The sequence below is a fragment of the Narcine bancroftii genome, chromosome 5, assembly GCF_036971445.1.
Source record: "Narcine bancroftii isolate sNarBan1 chromosome 5, sNarBan1.hap1, whole genome shotgun sequence".
Classification (NCBI taxonomy): domain Eukaryota; kingdom Metazoa; phylum Chordata; class Chondrichthyes; order Torpediniformes; family Narcinidae; genus Narcine; species Narcine bancroftii.
The window spans coordinates 151,026,449-151,050,335 of NC_091473.1; the positions used below are offsets into that span (position 1 = coordinate 151,026,449).

The window sequence follows — 23,887 nt, forward strand, 5'->3', positions numbered from 1 at the left end:
AGGTCTTGGGAATCGAAGGTGGACAGGTCACCTGAATTAGGCGGGCTACACCCCAGGGTTCCGCAAGAGGTGGCTGAAGAGATTGTGGGCATATTGGTGATTCTTCGAGGATCACTAGTGTTAGGTCTGCTTTGTTCATGAATGAGTGAGACAAACACCAGGCTGAGTCGAAATCAGGGTTCTTTGTTCTTTATTACCGGATTGTAACACTTGCGACTAAACATGTTAGTTGGAGAATGCATTCTGCCGTTATCAGCAAAATGGTGATTTTTTATACCCTTGGATATGTGCTTAGAACATCATCATATCATTACTTGTCCAATGACTAAAACTGTTGCTATCCTTTCCCTGCTAGCTTCCTGCCTCTCAATCCATCAATGTCTCTCTTATCTTGTAAGTACAAGGATGCATTCACATCTTGTTACAGCCCTGTACATTCCCATCTCATGATGTTTTACCTAACAGGAGTACAAGGACACCTCCCCTTCTTGTTACTGCCCTGTACAGGGTAACTCCCTACACATTCCCATCTCATGATGTTTTACCTTACACTAGTGTCGGGAATGTTTCCAGAGGACTGGAAAATTGCAAATGTCACTCCACTCTTTTGGAAGGGAGCGAGGCAAAAGGCAGGAAAATGCAGTAAAAACATAAAATACTGGTGAAACTCAGCAGGTCAAACAGTGTCCTTTATAGAGCAAAGATAAAGGGACAGAACCAATGTTTCGGGCTGAAGCCCTTCATCAAGGACTGGAAAAACGTCGGCAGGCATCCAAACAAAATGGTGGGGGGGGGGGAGAAGGGCACGGTCCCACAGGCAGGAGGTGATAGGTGGAGAAGTGAGGGAGGGAGGGCACAGCAGCGAACAGGGGGAGGGGGTTGGCTCTGTGAATGGTGGAGAACTGAGGGAAAGTAGGGGGAAGGAAAGGGTGAGTAGATTAGCAGAAGCCAGAGAAGTCCACGTTAATGCCATTCAGCTGGAGAAGGCCCAGACTTCTCTGGTTTCTGCTACCTGCTCTCCTTTTCTCCTCCCTTCCCTGCCCCCCCATTTTATTTCCTTCAGCGCTCTACCCCTTCCCTCTCGATTCGACTAGCCACCCATCCTCCCCCTGCTTGCTGCTCTGCCCTCTCTCCACCTGCAGTTCTCCTCCATGTTGGTGACCACACTCGCTTCTGCCACCTGTCTCTCTCGCATTTCTGGCTCGTCACTGGTGCCCTCTGCAAGGTTCAAAGTTCAGATTTATTGGCAGAAAACATACATGACGTCACATACCACCCTGAGATTCTTTTTTCTCCACCTATTACCTCCGCCCTCCTCTTTTGTTCAGATGCCTGCCGACATTTCACCAGACCTTGATGAAGGGCTCAAGCCCAAAACATCAGTCATGTATCAATAACAGTGCAATACCAGTAATAATTTTAATTGTACTTTGTTTACATGCTACTTTCAAATGATTTTCATCTATTTTAATATTCAAATCAGATTCCCACTTTAATCTTGATTTATGAATTCCCAATTTAGGAGCTTTTTAATTAAAAATATTAAGTCATAATTTAACTTTACTAGACAGAATTAATTGAAAGTATTAATGACTATTTTGGAAATGTATAGACTACATCAGGGGGATCATGCCTGACAGATCTGGTGGTTCTTTGAGGAAATAACGAGCAGGGCAGACAACGGAGTCAGTAGGTGCTGTTTACTTGGATTTTCAGAAGGCCTTTGGCATGGTGCAACAGACGAGGCTGTTAAATAAGATCGGATGCCGTGGTATTACAGGAACGGTGCGAACAAGAATAGAAGGTTGGCTGACTGGCAGAAGGCAAAGTGCAGGAATGAAGAGGGTCCTTTCTGGCTGGCTGCCGGAGACTGGTGGTGTTCCACAGGAGTCAGTGTTGGCTCCGCTACTTTTCACGTTGTATGCAAATGTAAGATGATGAAATTGATGGCTTTGCGGCCAAGTTTGCGGATGAGACGAAGATAGGTGGAGGGGCGGGTAGTGTTGAGGAAGCAGAGAGTTTTCAGAGGGGCTTGGGGCAGAGAAGTGGCGATGGAATACAGCATCAGGAAGTGTGTGGTCATGCGCTCTTGTAGAAGGAATAAAAAAGTACAGCTGTGCGTCGACTTACATCCGGGTTACGTTCTGGAAGTGGGGACGGAAATCGCTTTGGGCATAAGTCGATCATTATAAGGTGAAATATACTGTTCAACATTAGATACCATGATATAGGTAAGTATGTATGTGGTTCTCAACCTTTATATTGTACATACACAAGTACACATACATATATTATAGATGCCAATTACATGCATATATTGTACTAGAGGTTAGGTGTATACCATGAACCATTATACATCTGGCAGTCCAATCAGTTTGTTTTTGCTTTTGAGCCCACATTTCGAATGTTTGATCTGTGACTTAACGTCCACTAACACCTGCCAACGTTGGTCCCGGGATAAACTTTTTATTTTTTATTAAGACTTTATGGTGACCTCGGTTGTATCTCCAATTGGAAGTTACTCGATCAGTCGTAAGTCGACGTATGGCTGTAGACTGTTTTCTAAATGAGGAGAGAGTTCAGAAAGTGGAGGCCCAAAGGGACTTGGGAGACCTCATGAAGGTTCATTTGCAGGTTGAGCCAGTAGTTAGGAAGGTAAATGCAATGTTTGTGTTCATTTTGTGACAATTAGAATATAAAAGCAAGGATGTAGTGCTGAGGATTTACAAGGGGTTGGTCAGACCGCATTGGGACCATTGTGAGCAGTTTTGGGCCCTATGTCAAAAGAAGAATGGGCTGGGTTGGAAAGGGTCCAGAGGAGGTTTACGAGAATGATCCCAGGGATGAAAGGGTTAGCGTATGAGGAACGTTGGTCGCTCTGGGCCTGTACTCGCTGCAGTTTAGAAGGATGAGGGTGGATCTCATTGAAACCTACTGAATATTGAAAACGTTCGACTGAGTTGGCATGGAGAGGCAGTTTCCAGTGGTGGGAGCCACGGACCAGAGGGAACAGCCTCAGTATAAAATCACTTCCCTTTAGAGCAGAGATGAGGAAAAATTTCTTCAGCCAGAAGGGGATGAATCTGTGGAATTCTTCGGCACAGAGAGCAGTGGAGGCCAAGTCATTGAGCAGAGTTAAAGTGGAGGTCAATGGGTTATTGATTAGCGAGGATGTCAGCGGTTACAGGAGTGGGGTTGAAAGGAAGAATACATCAGCCACGTTTCAAACGGCAGAACAGACTCAATGAGATGAATGGCTTAATTCTGTTCCCATCTCTTCTGGTCTTTCCCTTTCCCTGACCTTGAACAGGGAATATGACAGCACGGTGGAAACCCTTCAGTGCACATAGTTATTGTAACCCCATATAAACCTTCTCAACCATTTGAACCAGTGGTTCTCAACCATTATTTTTCCAACCCACATACCTCCTTAAGTAATCCCTTACTAATCACAGAGCACCGATGGCATAGGGATTACTTAAAGTGGGATGTGAGTTTTCTTTGCCCACCCCTGTCCCATAGCTTTGGATGACATCTGAAATTAGTAAGGGATTACTTAAGGGTGGTATGTGAGTGGAGGAGAAAAGGTTGAGAACCAGTGATCTCAACCTTCCCGGCCTAATACCCATAGCCCTCTATTTTTCTTGCATCCACGTGTCTGACAAAGACTTTTAAATCTCCATATTGCACCAGGCTCCACCTCCATCCCTGGCAATCCATTCCAGGGTCCCACTATTCGGTGGAAAAAATAAAACTTACCTCTGATGCTCCCCTAAACTTCCTACCCCTCACATTGAGCAGACATCTGTTGCTATTTGCTACTCTCACCCCAGCTGCCCACCTTATCTATGCCTCTCATAAACTTGTAGCCCTCTATTAAGTTTCTCCATAGAGAAACGTCCAAGCTTCATAAAGCTTGCTTCATAAGTTCGGGTGCCTGCCCACATTTTGCTCACACCTTGATGAAGGGTTCAAGTCCAAGACGTCGGTTATGTATCTTTACCTTTGCTCTATAAAGTCCACTGTGTGACTAGCTGAGTTTCTCCTGCATTGTGTTTTTGTTTCATAAAATAATGTTCTGCAATCCAGGTAAATCTTTTCTGCACCCTTTCTAAAGTTTCCACATCCTTCCTGCAATGAGGCGGCCAGAACTGACCTTGTGATTGAAGGAAGGTCATTGATGAATTAGCGAATGATTACAGTAAGTGAAATAATCTAAGGCATACATGTTGCTTGCACATGCCGAGAAATAAGTGTTTTATTCAGATTTTTTAAGATTGTGGAATAAATTACATATTTCTTGTTGCAGATCATGCCTGCAGTTCAAAGTGTGAGTGCTTGGCATTCTCAGGCAAGAAAGGTTCAGCAGCGGAAATGGGGTGGAACGTTCCCACACCCCAGATGGACAAGGTGTCTTCATGCTTTGATGCACTCACAGGAACAGTCTGTGTGGGAATCCATAGGATGACTGATGTGTGTGGCCTTCCAACGGAATCTGGCTGCGGAAAATATATTCACGGTGCGATCTGTCAATAGATTAATGCCAGTTTGAGTTACAGAACACAAGTTGGAGCAAGAGGCCATTCTACCTCTCAATCCTGCCCCACCCTTCACTACACGTGTGGTAATGTGGCAGTGCGGGGCTACGCGTGAGGGAGTGTGGTCACTGAACTACGGGAAAGATATCAATAAGATTTACTAGGATGTTGTCTGGACTTCAGGACCTGAGTTACAGGGAAAGGTTAAACAGGTTAGGACTTTATTCCCTGGAGCATAGAAGAATGAGGGGAGATTTGATGGAACTATACAAAATTACAAGGGGATAGACAGAATAAATGTAGATTGGCTTTTTCCACTGAGGGTAGGTGAGATACAAACCAAAGGACGTGGGTTAAAGGTGAAAGGGGAGAAGTTTAGGGGGAATTTCTTCACACAGAGAGTGGTGGGGGTGTGGAACGAGCTGCCAGATGAGGTGGTGAATGCGGGTTCCATTTTAACATTTAAGAGGAATTTGGACAGATACATATATGGGAGAGTATGGAGGGATATGGACTGGGTGCAGGTCAGTGGGACGAAGCAACAAATAAACAAAATGGCTTGACATAGACTAGAAGAGCCAAAGTGGCCTGTTTCTGTGCTGTAATGTTCTGTGATTCTGTAATTATCAAATGGATAAAATCAAATTTGATAGAGGATTATGGTGTAATACTGAACTGCAATATACAAACAAACTTGTGTACCTTTTGATGACTTTCAAATAACCCAGTAGTTCTCACCTTTTTCTTTCCATTACCCTACCACCTTAAGTAATCCCTGACTGACCACAGAGTTACCTCTGCCATTGGTGCTCTGTGCCTAGTGAGAATTTTTTTTTAATTTAAACATACAGCACGGTAACAGGCCATTTCAGCCGAGTCCATGCAGCCCAATTACACCCCATTAACCTACACTCCCAATACGTTTCAAACGGTAAGAGGACAATGGGGCTCCCGGGGACAACCCACGCAGACACGGGGAGAACGTACAAACTCCTTACAGACAGTGCGGGATTTGAACCCCGGTCCTGATCACAGGCATTGCGCTAACCGCTCTGCCGACCACGTCGTGTGTGAGTGGGAGAAAAACAGGTCGAGAACCACTGGAATAACCAATCTTAATTTAGCTTCAGCCTTCCTTTTAATGTACATTACCTCCCTCACTGTGCTGCAATTGTGATCGAAGCAAGAGCACATCACATCATAAAACACTCGACTTGGGGCAGCAGGTGGTACTGCTACCTTTCACCTCCAGCGACCCAGCTTCATTTCTGATCTCTGGTGCTATCTGCACGGAGTTTGAATGTTCTCTTGAATTCCCACATAAATTCTAATTTAGACATGGACATACAGCACAGTAACAGACCCTTTTAGACCACAAACTCGTGCTGCCCAATTACATCCAATTAACCTGCAAACCTTGAAGGGTGGGAGGAAACTGGAACACCCGGAGGAAACCCATGAAGCCACGGGGAGAATGTACAAACTCCTGACAGACAGTAACAGATTCAAACCCGCATCGCTGGTTATGGTTACGGTGCTGCCTCTCTTGCGGACCCATCAGTTGTGCAAACTTACTGGACGGTACACAGTGGAAGTTGACAGATCGAGAGCGGGTTTCCAAGGGGGTACATTGCGCCAAACACCGCTGTACTGGTTCAACAGAATAGCATCTGGATTCCTCCCCATCAAACTCGACCACCTGACCCAGCTCCACAAATTCTTTTCTCACTCTGCAATCTGAAATTTAACAGACGGGGAGGCTTATTGCAGCAGGAATAATACAGGTCGTCCGCTGTTTCTATCGACCTGACTGACAATGAGCCAGAGTAGAACACAAAAGTCTGCAGGAACTCAGCCGGTCTCGCAGCGTCCAGAGGAGGTAATGATATAGAGCTGATGTTTCGGGCCTGAGGCCTTCTTCAAGGTGTGAGCAAGAAGTAGGCAGGCACCTGAATTAATGGATGGCAGGGGAAGGAGTCGAGACCAACAGAGTTCATTGGACATGATAAGAGAAAAGGTGAGAATTCTTTTGGCTCAGTGAAAGGAGAGAGAAGGAAAAGGAGAGAGCAAGCGAGAGAGAGATTGCTGGAGGAAAGATGACAGAGGTTGAAGATTTGGAGGGGGGATGTGAGTAGGGAATTCTTCACGGAAACCAGAGAAGTCGATGTTAATGCCAATGGAGGGGCCCAGACAAAAGAAGAGTTGTTGTTCCTTCAATTTTTGGATGGTCTCTGTCTATCTCAATTGATTTTGGCTCTGTGAAAGGGCATAGAGGGAGAGAAAGGGGAAGTGAGGGAGAGGGGAGAGGCAACAGGGGAATGAAGAATGGGATAGGGGGGATTTAATGGAAACCAGAGAAGTCAATATTAATACCATCTAGTTAGAGGGAGCCCAGATGAAAGATGAGGTGTTGTTCCTCCACTTTGCAGGTGGTCTCAGTCTGGCAGAGCATGAGTTCATAGACAGACATGTTAGCAAGGGAATGGGATGGGGAATTGAAATGGGTGGGCAGTTGGAGATCCATGGATGGGGTATCGAAATAGGTGGGCATTGGGAGATCCGCGGATGGGGAATTGAAACGTGTGGGCACTGGGAGATCCGCAGATGGGTATTGAAATGGGTGGGCACTGGGAGATCCAGGATGGGGAATTGAAATGTATGGGCACTGGGAGATCCAGGATGGGGTATTGAAACAGGTGGCCACTTGGAGATCCACGGATGGGGAATTGAAATGGGTAGGCACTGGGAGATCCACAGATGGGGAATTGAAATGGGTGGCCACTGGGAGATCCAGGATAGGGTATTGAAACAGGTGGCCACTGGGAGATCCACGGATGGGGAATTGAAATGGGTGGGCACTGGGAGATCCAGGATGGGGTATTGAAATGGGTTGGCACTGGGAGATCCAGGATGGGGTATTGAAACGGGTGGGCACTGGGAGATCCGCGGATGGGTATTGAAATGGGTGGGCACTGGGTGATCCAGGGATGGGGAATTGAAATGTGTGGGCACTGGGAGATCCAGGATGGGGTATTGAAACAGGTGGCCACTGGGAGATCCACGGATGGGGAATTGAAATGGGTAGGCACTGGGAGATCCACGGATGGGGAATTGAAATGGGTGGCCACTGGGAGATCCAGGATAGGGTATTGAAACAGGTGGCCACTGGGAGATCCACGGATGGGGAATTGAAATGGGTGGCCACTGGGAGATCCGCGGATGGGTATTGAAATGGGTGGGCACTGGGTGATCCAGGGATGGGGAATTGAAATGTGTGGGCACTGGGAGATCCAGGATGGGGTATTGAAACAGATGGCCACTGGGAGATCCACGGATGGGGAATTGAAATGGGTAGGCACTGGGAGATCCACGGATGGGGAATTGAAATGGGTGGCCACTGGGAGATCCACGGATGGGGAATTGAAATGGGTGGCCACTGGGAGATCCAGGATGGGGAATTGAAACGGGTGGCCACTGGGAGATCCAGGATGGGGAATTGAAATGGGTGGGCACTGGGAGATCCGCGGACAGAGTATTGAAACAGTTGTGCGCTGGGAGAATTGAAACGAGCCGGGCTCTCTTACCGTCCTTGCAGGATGTTCCTGAGCACAACCACGACTCGTAAAGATGCTCTTGGTCTTTGGCTTCCTCCTGATTGGGCATGATCAACTTCTGCTCCCCGTTATTAAGGCCGCAAATTCCGCACGTCTTCCCCATCATATGGTCAAGGGTAATCTTTACACCAGGGCAGAGATGTTAGAACAGTTGAACAGCAGATCAATTATCCATCTGTTGCAGACATCTAGACAAGATGCTGCCTCAAGAAGGCAGCCAGCATCATAAAGGTCACAATCTCCTCTCTCTTATCATGGCAGCGGTCCAGCGAGGGGCTCCTTGGCTGAAGGACCCACACAAGCTTTTGGTGATGCAGTCAATTGACCCACACAGGCTCTACGGGCTGCTGGAGACTGGCTCATGGCAACCAGGTAGCAGAACCAGGATTCGAGAGGGAGTTGAGAGCAAGAAAGGCTTCCTGATCGTGTCGGAGGTTTGGATCTGCAGCTTGGGATGGCCGATAGACTGAACAGGAGTCTGTGCGGCTGTGGGAGGGGAATCCACGGACACTCCGTGTCTCTAAAGGGATCCTCATTTGCTTCTCTTTCTCCTATTGTTAGGGGCACCAGGCAATCCTCATGGTGACTCTTTGCCTTATGGCAGAGAAGAGTTAAAGTGCCTGCGTGTTACATTTTTAATATGTTTTTACATGACAATAAAAGGAACTTGAACCTTTGGGCAACAGGTACAGAAATCTGAAGACAGCCCCTTTAGGTCCAATAACAGTTTCTTTCCAATAGTTTCAAGCTCTTGAACCTCCCGTACTACCCGATCCATAAACTACTCCAGGACCAGCACAAGATCTCTCTGCTCTACTGAAACTTCACTTTTATTTTCCGCTACCCAAAATATTAAATATGCATCTGTCCTTTATTTATTACCTTATTTTATCTCATGGAGCATCATGGTAATTTTATTTATGCAACATATATCTCACATTCTTGTGCGGCTGCATCAAGAATGTCAGCTCATGTGTACGTTGGACTTCTGTATATGAGAATAAACTCCCATTTCGCATTGATTGGAAATTTTAATTAGTTCATAAGTACCTTGACTTGATCTCCATCGAAGTACAGCTTCTCAATATTGATCGATGGGATTTGCAGGGTAATCCCCGTTCCATTTCTTTGAATGGTTATGATATCTAAAAGAGAAACAGCTGGCTAACAGATCTTTGGTAAAACTGGAAGAACCACGTCCAGCTCACAGACAGGGAGGGTGAGGCAGGAGAGAAAGGGATGAAGCCTCTCATTAATTGCACCCTTCTCGGGATTGAAACACAGAAGTCCGCAGGTGCTGTGATTGTAGTAAAATCATTAAAATGCTGGAGGAATTCAGTAGGTCACACAGTGTCCATAGGAGGTAAAGACATCCAGGGGCTCCTCAACCTATGGGTTACGTTCCAGCAAACCCTTCGCGAGTCAAAAAAAATCCTAAGTCAAAAAAGAAAACCGCACCTACCATTTTTGATCATTACATTTCGAATACCTTTATTCCACACTTTAAGAAAAACCATTAGCATATACTGGTGAAAGCAGACTGGACGTGAAAGAAGTTTGAAGCATTGAACGAAAATTAATTGCTGGAGGGAATTTGCATACTGTATATCGCAAGCGCAGGGACCGATCAGAATCCAAAATCAAAAGTATGGATTCAAGCCATCGTAACTTCAAGTCGGATCATCGTAAGTTGGGGAGCACCTGCTTGTAATCAATGTTTCAAGATTCCTTTATTGTCATGTAATAATACAGAAATTGTAATATTACATGAAATGTACTTTTCGGCCTGTGGTGAAGCAGACAAAGTGTTGCCATTAGCCTCTTACAGTAAGAGAGAAAAAGAAGAGAATCCCTTCTGAGACACAGAAGATCTGTGGATTTGCCTCCCGTGCTGTCAATTGTAAAATCACAGGGAAGAGCTCAGACCCAAAACCTCGATTTGACATGGATCTCCTATGGACAGTGAGACCTGCCAAGCTCCTCCAGCATTTCCGGGTTTTTACTCATCTCTTCATGTGGTCTGTAATTGTCCGTCCAGTTGAAAGAAGTTCAAAAATGTGTGCCTTTGGTTGGAATCCGAAGGATTGGGTTCTGTAACTTTTACAGATTCCAAGGGCTTCGTGTACTGTGGTGATACAACCACCAGTCTACTTTTGGGGGGCGGGGCAATCTCTGTACCTGCAGGACGACCCCCCCCCACCCCCCCAAGGGGCTGACTCCCCCTGGCTGGCTGTTAATCAGCCGACCTGAATATAGATCTGAGCCGGCCCCTCCGGAGCCAGACACACGGGGAGCCAGCGAGGCTCGAACTGGTCAAACTTTTACTGGAATAAAACCTGTTGTACAAACTTTTGAGTTTGTGCACCACGTGTGCATTCAGCCTTTCAAATCCAAGACAATCCCACCAGTTCCAGTTCCTGCTCAGCTTATCTGCACCTGCAACCCTGAAACTTCTCTCTCACGTGCCTGTCAACTGTAATCTGTTTTCCCCTTATCTTAGTGACTAATAAACCCCACTGGCACATCTTTGGGATGAGGGAGAAAACCAGAGAAGCAGGAGGTCACAGGGAGAACATGCAATTAAATTAAATCAGCCATGATCGGATTGAATGGTGGAGCAGGCTCGATGGGCCATTTTTGGCCTACTCCGGTTCCTACTTCCTATGTTCCTAAACCTGCGCAGACAGGATTGGAGGTCAAGGTCAAACATGGGAGCACTGTGCCACCCTAGGGTGGACTGGATCATCCTGCTTATTCCTTGAAGGAGGGCTCAGTCGGTAACATATCTTTGTCTCCTGTGGACGCTGTGAGACCGGCCAAGTTCCTCCAGCATTTCTGCGTGTTTTTACAACAGTCACAGTGTCTGCAGACATTCCTGATTCCCCAATTGGAGAGAGCAGAAACAAGAAAACCAACAGTGAAACTGAACTGCTCGGGGGTGATGGTGAGAATTCCCTCACACATAATGGACATGGAAATCTGGCACTCTCCCCCCACTATTTTTCAAAGACAGTACTGATTTTACTAGAAGAATCAGAATTTATTGTCATAAACTTCTCACAAGGTTCGTGGAGGCAGCATCACAGGGCAAACATTTATATAAATCACATGACAAAATAAATAAAAATAGCCCAAGAAAAAGTCAAAGTGAGGCAGTGCCTATCGTTCATTGATCATTCAGGAATTTGATGGCGGAGGGGAAGAAACTATTCTTGTGCCACTGAGGGCTTGTCTTCAGGTTCCTGTACATTTTCCCCGATGGTAGCAGGAGTGAAGAGGGCACGACCTGGGTGGTTGGGGGGGTTCCTTGAGGATAGAGGCTGCTTTCACAGAACAGTACAGCACAGGAACAGACCCTTTGGCTCATGTATCTGTGCCGAACACAATGCCCAACTCAAACTAAAACTCTGGTGCTTTCATCTGGCAGATATTCCTCCTCCACCCCCTTCATATTCAAGTGTCGATGAGAAGCCTCTCAAACATCACTGCCACATCTCCTTCCCCAGGCACCCAGCATTCGATGTGTAAAATATTTGTTCCACACATCTCCCTTAAACTTCTTCCCCGTCATCTTAAACACATCTTCTAGTGTGTGACGCTTTAACCCTATGGAAAAGATTCTGACTGTCCGGTCTTAAAACGTTGACTGAGAAAGAGAGATACCAACTGCATTCCATTATTTTGTTTTCAATTCAACATGGCAAGAGCTGATAAAGAACTCCATATTTGGCAGAGCAGTAAAAGACTATTAACCTTTGGGTAAAGGACAGCGAATCCCAAGAGAATTCTAAAAAATATGTACTTATATGGAGGCATCTTTTCGAATCCTCTGGAAAACCTGAAGTTCTGACTGTATAAATACCTGACATAAGCTACGAGGCTGACTGGCTCTCTTAGGTTGAGATGAGCTGTGTGTGGCAGTGCTTCCTGCTGTAATGGAGTTCTCACACTTTGCAAAGTGATTAAAAAATGTGTTTGCAGCTGTATTTGTGTTTGTTTTCAAGCCACCTTAGGTCCACTTAACAGCTCTCTCTATCAACGCCTCTCACAAATGCATAAGCCTCCAACGCTCCAGAGAAAACAACCCAAGTTCATCCAACTTCTTCCCACAGCTCATCCCCCTCTAATCCAGGCAACACCCTGGTGGATTTCATCAGACCCCTCTCCGAAGCCTCTACACCCTTCCCCTAATGGGGTGACCAGAAGCACACCTAAAATGCAACATTTTATATCAGCCTTGGCCTGATTAATGTTCGCACAAGATTGCTTGATGTTGATTGCTTGATGTTGATTGCTTGATGTTGAGCTGCCCCGTGGCATACAGAAAGGTCCCTGGGCAGTCACCTGACACCATCTCATGGATCACCGAGCAAGGTCTGTCAGACGGCTCAAGGCAGATTGAGCTGCAGCCTCACAGTTTCAGAGACCTGGCTCCGATCCCGAGCCCCAGCGCTGCCTGGGAAGAAGTACTGCCGCAAGGCTTCAGCTCTTCACGGGTTCCTCATCCGTTCGGAACTGGGAGCGCGGGGTCACCGCTGGTACGGGCAGGAGGTCATGTCGCTGCAGAAGCACAGGAGGTGAATTCACGGACTCTCGGTGCCTCTGAAGGGAGTCTTTTTGCTTCTTTTTTTCTTATTGGTGGAGGCTCCAGACTAGTAAACATCAACAAATTTTGTGTATTATGTACCCTGTGTATAAGTGTATTCTGGCTCTTAGAGTGTGGAGAGAAACCAGGAACAGGGACTGAGGTCACACAATCAACCATGATCATAATGAATGGTGGTCCAGTCTCAAAGGGCTAAATGCCACCCCCCCACCACCCACCTCCACCTCCACCACCACCACCTCGCCTATAATCTACAAATTTATTCCTGACATTTTCTGGAACTCCACCCCACATCTGGGAAATATTGGCTCACCTTTCAACACTGTTTGCTGTTCACTCACAGTAGCTTCGACAGAGTCCATCAGGAGTTTTATCCTGTCCTGCATGGGATATGCTTCAATCACACTGCCAAAAGTAAGATGGAGATTCTGTTAAGTTAGCACAGGATGATGAGGGATGCGTGCACAGCGGATAGGAAAAGACAGCTGTCCCTGTGCCGGGCATCGCAGCTGGTGTTTAATAAGCCAGAATTAAAGATCCAGGTCTGATGAAGAGTTATCAATTTGCAAGGTTAATCCGACTTCTCTCCCCATAGATACTGCCAGACCTGCTGAGTATTTCGCGGCTTCACATTCCAGCCACCGAGCGCCAAGTGGCCCCGAGAGAGAGACGGGATGCGCCCTGTGGAGAGTATACTGACTGGCTTGCAGCAATTGTAAACCTGGTCAGATCCATCACAGGCTCTGACCTCCTCCTATCCATGGCAGACATCTATATGAGGCGCTGCCTCAAGAAGGCTGCCGACATCATAAAGGATTCCCCCCCCCCCCCACCCCACCTCCACCACCCTGGTCCCAACCTCTTCCCACTGCTGTCTTCGGGCAGAAGTCTGAAGACCAGCACCTCCAGATAGAAGAATAGTTACTTTCCAACAGCCATCAGACTCTTGAACCTCCGTATTCTATCTTAAATACAACAAGAACTACCCCAGAGAAACCTAAAGATCTGTCTACAATATTGAAACATCACATTTTCTAAATTCTGACTGACAATATTTATCATACTTTTATTTTTTTTAAAATATGTAGACATACAGCACGGTAACAGGCCATTTCAGCCCCAAAGTCCGTGCTGCCCAATTAACCTACAACCGGTATGTTTTGAAGGGTTGGAGGAAACCGGACCCCCCAGGAAAACCCACGCAGACATGGGGAGAATATACAAACTCCCCACAGACAGCGTGGGATTCGAACCCCGGTCCTAATCACTAGCGCTGTAACAGTGTGGCGCTAACCGGTCCGCCAACCGTGCCTTTTAGATTCATTCTCTCTTTTTCTGCTTTGGAGTATTGCAGAAATTAAATTTTCACTATTGTAGATAATGCATCTTGTGTAGCTGTGGCTACAGCAAAGAAGAGACCTGCACAGGGTACTTACATGTATGACAATAAACTCTTAACATCTCAACACAAGCCATAGTGAATGAATTTGATTGGCCTGTTCTGTTAGTGATTTTTTAAATGGGGGGGGGGGGGAAATGAAGATGCTGCAATAACAATCTGTGCCCCACTTTACAGGGGATGTAGAGGAACAGCAGTTCCAGCTGCTCCAACACACAAAGTGCTGGAGAAACATGGCCGGTCATGCGGCATCCATGGAAAGCAAGAAGCAGGTGGCGTTTCAGGCCTCACAGCCAAGGACCCAGGGCCTGAAACATCATCTTGTCTTTTAGATTCAGAGTCTCCCGGCGTGGACACAGGCCCCTCAGCCCAACCTGCCCGCGCCGACCAAAATATCCCACACACCCTCGTCCCACCTGCCTGCATTTGGCCCATATCCCGCCAAACCCATCCTATCCATGCATGTGTCCTTTTTTTTAAACCTAAACTTTGCAATAGTACCTGGCTCAACCACCTACTCCAGCAGCCCGTTCCATACACCCACCACCCTCTGTGTAAAACAAGACATCCCTCTGGTTCCTGTTAAATCTCCCTCACCCGCCACCCCTCATCCAACTTCAACCTTTGTCTTCTGGTTACTGATTCCCCTACTCTGGGCAAAAGACTCCCTGTGTTCACCCGATCTGTTGTCTCTTTCTGTAGCTCAGGCCCCCGAGTCCTGGCAACATCCTCGTAAATCTTCTCTGCCCCCTCTCTAGCTCGACAACATCTTTCCTGCAGTGCGGTGACCAAAACTGACCATGATCCTCCAAATAGGGCCTCAGCAACATCTCATTCACCTGCAACGTGACCTCCCAACTTCTGCACTCACTAAAGATCAATGTGCTAAATGTCTTTTTGACCACCCTAACTATCTGTGGTGCCACTTTCAAAGAGTGCCTATATTCCTAGATCCCATTCCACACACCCATAACCCTCCGTGTAAAAACATTACCCTTCAGGTTCCTGTTAAATATCTCTCCCCTCACTCTGGTCAAGATTCTGTGTTCACCTGATCTATTCTTCTCAGAATCACCCTTCATCGTCCTGTGCTTCAAATAATCAAGCTCTTATGGAGCTGGCCACAGCCAAGAAAGGCACAGCCACCGCGTTGAATGTCATTAACGATTGCTTTATTCAAATTCAGTGCGCACCCCTTTAAGGGCAGCGTGAGCTCAGTCACTGCGTGCATGGTGACGTCATAATCGCTGCCCCAGGCGTGCGCTGGGCAGGAGACTTGAGGCAGGGAGAAACCCTGATGGCGCCATCTTCCCATGGCTGCCCCACCATGTGGCGTTACACATGGGACCGCTTCGCCATGAAAGAGTGCGCCACCACACAACTCCCCCCCCACCCCCCCCCCCACAACCAGCTACGCGTCCCGCCACTTGGGTGGGCGGTCTGGCATTTGGGCATGGCCATTTGCACTGGCCGTGATAGGCCCAAACGTACCGCCTTTAAACGGTCCACAGTGAAAAGTTCATTTTTATCCCCCTATGTCCAAAGCGAAAGTCCTGCCGGACCGCTGGAGGACCTTGTACAGACGGGCCTTGCAAAGGTTCTATATGTGGGCCGTGCCAAACAAACACGAATTCCGCCGAGTCCAGCTCTTTGGGATGATGTGTCGGCCGGGCGCCGTGATGCGAGGGAGGTGGGGGGGGGGGGGGGGGTGCTAGAGAGAGGACAGCTTCTTATGGAGATCCATCAACAGGTTTATGTGCTCGAACGTGGTGTTGGGCTCCAGGCAAAGAACTCACTGGGCAACAAGAGCGGTGCACCGTATACCAGTTCCACAGAAGACGCCTATAGGTCCTCCTTGGGTGCTGTTCTGATGCCAAGGTGGACCCAGGGCAGTTCGTCTGCCCAGCCTGGGATGATGAGGCAAGCCATGAGGGCAGATTTCAGATAACGATAAAATCTCTACCAAACCATTTGCCTGTGGGTGGTGTGGAGGAGTTTAGGAGTTTCGCCAGCTGAGCGCGGATGTGAACTAGGCGCCTTCTGTCACTGGTGATGTGCGTCGGAACCCCGAACCTGGTGATCCAATGGCTGACTAAGTTCCTGGCACATGTCTCTGCGGAAGCCTCTTTGATGGGAATGGCCTCCGGCCATCTCATGGTTCGGTCAACTATTGTGAGAAGGTAGTACGCCTCTCTGGCATCGTGGATGTGCTGAAATCTCCGCACCGCCGGGTCGAATGGTTGGATTGGGGCCTACATATGTCGGTGGACCTTGGAGGCCTGGCACCTGGTGCAGTTCCTCACCATCTTGGCCACCTCCTTTTTGAACCTGAGCCACACATACCACTCTGCCACCATTTGCATTGCTTCAGGAACAGGGCATCAGGCACGAGACCAATGAGGCTACCCAAAGATGAAGGGTAGGCAAAGCTCGGTCTTCTTCCAAACCTCCAAATGGTGAAAAGTTAGGGCTGGGATTGCCCTCCTTCATATCTACATATGGTGAAAGTCTAGCCTGAGAATGTCAGGTGCAGTTCCTCACAAGACCTGGAATCCTCTCCTCCAGAAGGTCATGTTTAGCTAATCTAGGCGATGAGGCCTGGGGGAGGTCCACCGTGTTCACAATGAATTGCAGGAAGGACTGAGTGGCCTCCTTTTCTTTCTTCTAAGGTTGATGAGCAGCAAAGGGTATGGAATAAAATGGGGAAATAGGGGATGGGGAACAGTCCAACAACCGCATGTGGGATTGCTGAACGTTCCTTTCCCTCATGATGCTGCCCTCCCCTTGACCTTTAAATCAACAACTCATTAAATGCTTTGACTCCAAACTTTAAAGTTGACGACTGACTTACGTGTTGGGAGCTGAGATCAGAAGCTTGATTCTCTTTTTTGCCTGCTGACTAGTGATACGTCTCATTAGTAAAATAAATGTCGGAGCAGACGAGCAGTCTTTGGTCAGAACATAGAAACAGTTGTTGGGTATTCGATAATTCAGCTCGCTACCGTCAAAGGTAACAACTCGGTCACGTTTTGCAACACACTCCTCTGCAAAAGAACAGAAAGCAAAATTAAGAGTTTGCTAAACGGTGCATTTTGGAAGATTTGATGTTTTACCAATTCTGAATTCATGCAGACAGGTTTCCAAGGATCCCACGCCCCATGACTTTCTGAATGAGTCTAGCATGAGGGTCCTTGTCAAATGCCTTACTAAAATCCATACACACTACATCAATTTCTTTTGTCACCTCCTCAAAAAATGTAATTAGACTCGTGAGGCATGACCTTCCCTTCACAAAGCCCTGCTGACCATCCCTGAGTAAACTGGACTTCTCCAAATGCTCATGGATCCTATCCTCAAGAATCCTCCCATTAGTTTACACACCCCTGACGCAAGACTCACTGGTCTATAATTCCCAGGATTCTCCCTGTTAACTTTTTTAAACAAGGGGACTACATTTGTCGTTCTCCAATCCTCCGGCATCTCCCCAGGGACAGGGAGGATGCAAATTTCATAGCTACTGCCCCAGCTCTCTCTTGCCTCACTTCCCACAGCAACCTGGGCTATACCGCGTCTGGCCCAGGGACCTACAATCCAAATGTGTTTAAGAAGATCCAACACTACTTCTAAATCTCAACATGGTCTAGCACAGAAGGGCAGCACGGTTAGTGTAGCGCTTAGCGCAACGCCTTTACAGTACCAGTGATCAGGATTCAAATCCTGCACTCTAAGGAGTTTGTACCTTCTCCCCGTGTCTGCGTGGGTTTTCCCTGGGGGCTCCAGTTTCCTCCCACCGTTCAAAACGTACGGGGGGGGTTGTAGGTTAATTGGGTGCAATTGGGCAGCACGGACTTGTGGGCCGAAATGGCCTATTATCGTGCTGTATGTCCTAAATTTAAATTTTAAATTTAATAAGCATTGTGTATTCTGACTTCACCTTGACCAAGGTCCTTTTCTCTGGTGAATACTGAAGAAATAACCTCCGTAACCTCCTCCAGGCACATGTGGCCTCCTTTATCCTTTAGTGGCCCCACCTTCATTCTCATCATCCTTCTGTTCTACACGTATGCATAGAACGCCTTGGGTTTTTTTGAACCCACTTACCAAGGCCTCCTCTTGCTCCTTCTAGTTCTCCAAAGTCCTTTCTTAAGTTACTTCCTGGCGAACATATAATTCTCATAAGCCCTTCCTGTCCCTTTTCTTCCTAAACCTTCTGTTTGCTTCATTCATCTTTGACAGAGTATTTAAAGGTGGTTTGGGAAGAATTGCTAGAGTAGCTTGCACACAAATACATTTTAAAACACAGAATTTTTGCAGGACTTTTGCAGAGTGCTTTTTGCAAAGAGAGCATCAAAGTTGCAGCATACAGCTTGCCTGGGAGAGCATGTGATTTTTCCAGGCAGACACAGAACAGTTTTTCTCTCAGAGAGGGAGGGTGTGAAACAGAGAGAAGAGACACAGAAATCAGTTCCAGAGGGACAAGCTGACAAACTTTGGAAGGCTGCCTGGTTAAAGGAGAAGATTGGTGACCTGAAAGAAAGAGGATCATCTGGAGAACCCTGAAGAGGGAAAGTTTCGTCAGCAAGCCTGATTGAGAAGGAATCAGTTGCAGATGTCCTGGAAAAGGGATCTCTCTGAAAACAAGCAAGAACCTTCCTGAGTGGTTACCATTTGCCTGTTAAGCACCAAAGACTGGTAAACTTGGTTAATGCTAACTTCTGTGCACAGTACAAGAATTGCCTGCAACCAGTGAGATAGGACTGTGATCCAAAGAACTTTTCTAATCTTAAATCAACATTATGCACACCTGTGCTTAGTATTAGAGGGGGGAATAAGTGGGTTAGGTAGGTTAAGTAAGTAGATTAAGTAATAAGTTAAAGTTGAATTCTGTTTCCTTGTTCAATTATAATTAAAAACTACTTTTGTTTAAATAACCCTGTGTTGTGATGTACATCTATTGCTACTGGTTTTTGGGGTCCTCTGGACTCTGTAACACATTCCACCATTCAAAACGTACCAGGGTTAATGGGGTGTAAATTGGACGGCACAGACTCATGGGGTGATATGGCCTGTTACTGTGCAGTATGTCGAAAATGAACTAGTTCTCTCACCTCTTTTGTCAATTGCAGTTCCCTTTTCCCTGTCTTTTGGGACAAATTATCCAGATCCCCACACAAGTGACATCGAAACTTCCTTCACATTACTTCTGTGTTTTCCCCCCCCCCCGAGAACCTCGGTGTCCAATTTACCCTCCCCAGTTCCTGCCTCATCCCATCGTAATTAGCCCCTCCCCAATTAAACATTTGACCATTTTGCTTACTCCTAGCCTTGTCCGTTGCTGTGCTAAAGCTCGGGGAGTTGAGGTCCACCCCCCTAACCGGGTTCATTCCCCAGAACCAGATCCACTGTGGCCTCTCCTCTCGTCAGCTGGTCCACACACTGTGTCAGGAATCCTTCTTGGACACACCTGGCAAATTCTGTCCCTTCCATCTCTCTTGCAATCAGGAGGTGCCAGTCAATATTAGGGAAGTTGTAATCATCCATAATTACAACCTTGTATTTCTTGAACCATTCCAAAATCTGCCTGGTGATCTGCTCCTCATTGTCCCAAAGGCTATTTGGGGACCTATAGACTAGTCCCAGCACAATGAAAGCTCCCTTCCTCTTTCTAACTTCCACCCACACCGACTCAGTGGACCCTCCCTCTGCAACCTCCTCCCTGTCTATAGCCGTGATACTGTCCCTGATTCATTATGCTACTCCCCTTCCTTTTACCCCCCCCCCCCATTTAAAACATCACCCAATACTGTCCTTGCATCAGCCAAGCCTCTGTAACGGCCACAATATCATAATTCCATGTACTGATCCATGCCCTAAGTTCATCTCTTTCATTCCTAATACTCCTTACATTGAAGCCTTCCACCTGACAACAAGTACGGTGTCTCCTCTGCCTGTCCTTCCTCACTACACATTGCATGACTGTTCCACCATACCCTCTCATTCTGGTTCCTATTGCCCTGCCTGACTGGTCTATCAAATCGCTCCACCAGGATACTGGTCTCTCTCCAGTTCAGATGTAGCCTCCCTGTACTGTACACATCCTATTTACCCTAGAACATCAAACACTACAGGACCTTCGGCGCTTGATGTTGTGCTGGCCCATATATTCCTTAAAAAAATTATACTAACCCCTCCCTACCCCGTAAACCTCTATTTTTTTCCATCCATCTGTCTGTCTCAGAGTCTCTTAAATACCCCTAATGTTTCAGCCTAGCAAGGTGTTCCAGGCCTCAACAACTCTCTGTGTAAAAAAAAACTTACCCTTAGCCCAATGATTCAGAAACCCCTGCCCCCTGCAGCCACACATTTGCCTCCTGTACCATCCTATTCTTACCCTCAGTGGTGCAGGGCACAGGCAGCAATCCTGAGATTGCACCCCTTGTGGTTCTGACTTTCAGCCTCCTACCCAGTTCCCTGTATTCTCTCTCCAGGACTTTATCCTTTTTTCTACCAATGTCTTTGGTACCAATATGTACCATGACTTCTGGCTGCTTACCTTCCCTTTACAGGATGCCATGGACCTGATCTGAGACTTCTTTAACCCTGGCACTTGGGAGCAAACAAACCACCCAGGTTTCTCTTTCTTGTCCTTAGAATCTTCTGTGTGCCCCATAACCATTGAATTCCCTATCACTACTGCTCTCCTTTTCTGCCTCCTTCCCGCAGAATCAGACGGCCTGGCTCAGTGCCAGAGTCCCTGATAGGTCAACCCCCTCCAACAATGTGCATAGGGGTCTACTCATTGAGGGGAATGGCAGCAGTGGGGCACTACCTGCCTGCTTGCCTTTCCCAGCTACCTGCCCCTGCAGCTTCAGTCTGACTGACTCCCTGTCTATGAACTCCTCAGATGAGCTGCAGCTCCATATACCTAACACAGTCTGAGTGGAAAGGGAAGGTTGAGAACCACTGCTCTAGACCCAATTGTTACTGAAATATTTTGCTTGAGAAAAATGGTCATTGGCCCATTTCCTTTGAAGTTCTGAAACCCTGCACATAACGAGTCAATGAGGGACGATTAAAACAGTGGTTGTCAACCTTTTTCTTCCCACCCACATCCCACCTTAAGCAATCCCTTACTAATCACAGAGCACTGATGGTAAAGGGATTATTTAGAGTGGTATGTGAGTGGAAAGGAAAAGGTTGAGAACAACTGTTGTAGACAAAACACAGTAAATACTGGAGGAACTCAGCCGGTCTCACAGCGTCCATAGGAGGTAAAGATATATTACCAACGTTTCGGGCCTGAGCCCTTCTTCAAGGTGCAAGAAAAAAAATAAGTGTGTGAATTCAAGGCAGGGGAAAGAATGGAGACCAGACCAATAAACAAAAGGTGTCAATTGGATATAATAAGGGGAAAGGTGAGAATTAATTTTGGCTCTGTGAAAGGAGATTGGGAAAAGTGGGGAGGGGGAGGGAGAGGGAGGGAGAGGGAGGGAGAGGGAGGGAGAGGGAGGGAGAGGGAGGGAGAGGGAGGGAGAGGGAGGGAGAGGGAGGGAGAGGGAGGGAGAGGGAGGGAGAGGGAGGGAGAGCATAGGAAACAGGAGGATGAAGATGGGGAGGTTGAGTCTGGGGGGTGGGAATACAGATACCGGAGTAATTGGAGGATGGAATTGGTGCTGCCTAGTTGGAGACCATTCAGGTTTCACCGACACTTGGAGAAGGGTTCAGGCCGGAAACGGTGAATGTTCTGCTCGACCCGCTGATTGCCTCCAGTGACTGGTTTTCCGAGGGACACGGAGCTGCTTTCCCCACTTAAAACAGGCAACCGCAAATCGAAAGGGACGGAGAGAAGTTATTTTTACTTTGATTCATTGTGAGAAGAAAGTGTGGAAGATGAACGACGCTCCCCAGCTGCCGTCCTCTCACTCTTGGCATTACCACAGGGATATTCACAGGTAAAGGCAGCTCGAAGCCTCGATAATAGATGGTGACCTGTAACAGAAACATCACCCAGGATGAGGCAGGAATCCCTCTTGGACACACCTGACAAATACCGCCATATCTACCCCTCTTGCAGCCAGGAGGTGTCAGTAAACAGAGGTCATGTTGCAATGCTACAAATCTCTGGTGAGACCACACTTGGAGGATTGTGTTCAGTTCTAGTCACCTCATTTTAGGAAGGATGTGGAAGCTGTGGAGAGGGGGCAGAGGAGATTTGCCAGAAAGTTGCATGGATTGGAAAATAAGTCATATGAGGCAAGGTTAGTCCCAACTATTGAAAAGACATGGACAGTGCAGTGCAGGCCTTTCAGCCCTTGATGCTGTGCTGACCTCTATATTCCTTAAAAAAAGTATTAAACCCTCCCTACCCCGTAACCCTCCATTTTTCTTCTATCCATGTGTCTAAGAGTCTCCTAAATGCCCCTAATATTTTAGCCTTCACCATCATTAAAAATTAACCTACAAGACACCCCGTGTCTGTGTGGGTTTCCTCCTGGGGCTCCGGTTTCCTCCCACCATTCAAAACGTACCAGGGATTGTAGGTTAATTGGGTGGCACGGGTTCATGAGCTGGAAGGGCCTGTTACCGTGCTGTAGGTCTAAATTATTTTTAAAAATTAAATTAAGATCACTACATTTAACAGCTGATTCCAGGTACCCACCACTCTCGGTGTAATTGTACTGTGCATATCTGTTAAACTTTCTACCCCTCACTGTAAGTGCCCCTCGCCTTGTGTGCAAATTTCGCCCTGGGGATAGGAGTCTGATTCTCTCCCACACCAACTCAGGATTATACAAACTTCTGTCAGGACCCCTCCAGTTTCTGACACAGAGAACAGAGGGAGAGGAACAGTACCCTGGGGAGCTTCACGATGGTGTCAACCGTCCGTGGCGAGGTAAGGACAATCAGCTGTGTAATCTGATGAGGAGGGTTGCCTCGAAAGCTATTGGAAAATCCCAGCAGGTAGGCAAGTGCTGACCCAATCCTGGGGAAAACAAAACCTTGTTTTAGCATTGTGGGTGAAGGAACAGCAGATTGAATCATTGTAAAAAGCAATCTTACATTTTTCCACCAGTTATGAGCTCCTGTGGGATCGAGGCCCACTTCGTCTGAAGTTTCAATGCTGGATGGTTTCCAAGATATCCCAATGATGCCTGGTAGGACATCCGATACCTCTGGCAGTTTACACCCCATCTGTAGATCACCTGGAAGATGTTTTTAAAAATGATCATTTCTACCATGAACCTGCCAATGTTACATCTGACGAGACAAAGCAAGCTCAGAATCAGAATTAGAAACAGAATTTATTGTCATAAAACAAGTCATGAAATTTGTTGTTTTGTGGCAGCGTCACAGGGCAAACATTTATATAAACCATCTTACAACAATAAATAAATAAATAGTGCACAAAAAGTCAAAGTGAGGCAGTGCCTGTGGTTCATTGATCATTCAGGAATCTGAGGGCAGAGGGGAAGAAGCCGTCCTTGGGCCGCTGAGTGCTCGTCCTCAGTCTCCTGTACCTTTTCCCCGATGGCAGCAGAGTGAATAGGGCATGGCCTGGGTGGTGGGGTCCTTGAGGATAGAGGCTGTTTTTTTTAAAAAGACACCGCCTCATGTAGATGTCCTCGATGGAGTGAGGTCTGGTGCCTGAGATGTCACAGGCCGAGTTAACAACCCTCTGGAGTTTATTCTTGTCCTGAGAGTTGGCACCTCCATACCAGGTGGTGATGCA

The 23,887-nt window shown here is 47.1% G+C and overlaps 1 protein-coding gene across 3 annotated transcripts in view; it reads right to left on the bottom strand.

Moving 5' to 3' along the window:
- Positions 1–4,233: 4,233 nt before the first annotated feature.
- The window catches only part of LOC138764069 (vitellogenin-like), a 112,250-nt gene continuing 92,596 nt past the window's right edge, over positions 4,234–23,887 (bottom strand). For all 3 annotated transcript variants that reach the window (XM_069939380.1, XM_069939379.1, XM_069939381.1), the window contains 9 exons: positions 23,218–23,360; positions 23,011–23,140; positions 22,017–22,146; positions 17,009–17,201; positions 13,072–13,163; positions 9,203–9,297; positions 8,123–8,273; positions 6,114–6,275; positions 4,234–4,526 (listed from right to left, as the gene is read on the bottom strand). In XM_069939380.1, the coding sequence (XP_069795481.1) occupies positions 4,417–4,526; positions 6,114–6,275; positions 8,123–8,273; positions 9,203–9,297; positions 13,072–13,163; positions 17,009–17,201; positions 22,017–22,146; positions 23,011–23,140; positions 23,218–23,360 (1,206 nt within the window). In that variant the 3' untranslated portion in view covers positions 4,234–4,416. The remainder of the gene's footprint in view (positions 4,527–6,113; positions 6,276–8,122; positions 8,274–9,202; positions 9,298–13,071; positions 13,164–17,008; positions 17,202–22,016; positions 22,147–23,010; positions 23,141–23,217; positions 23,361–23,887) is intronic.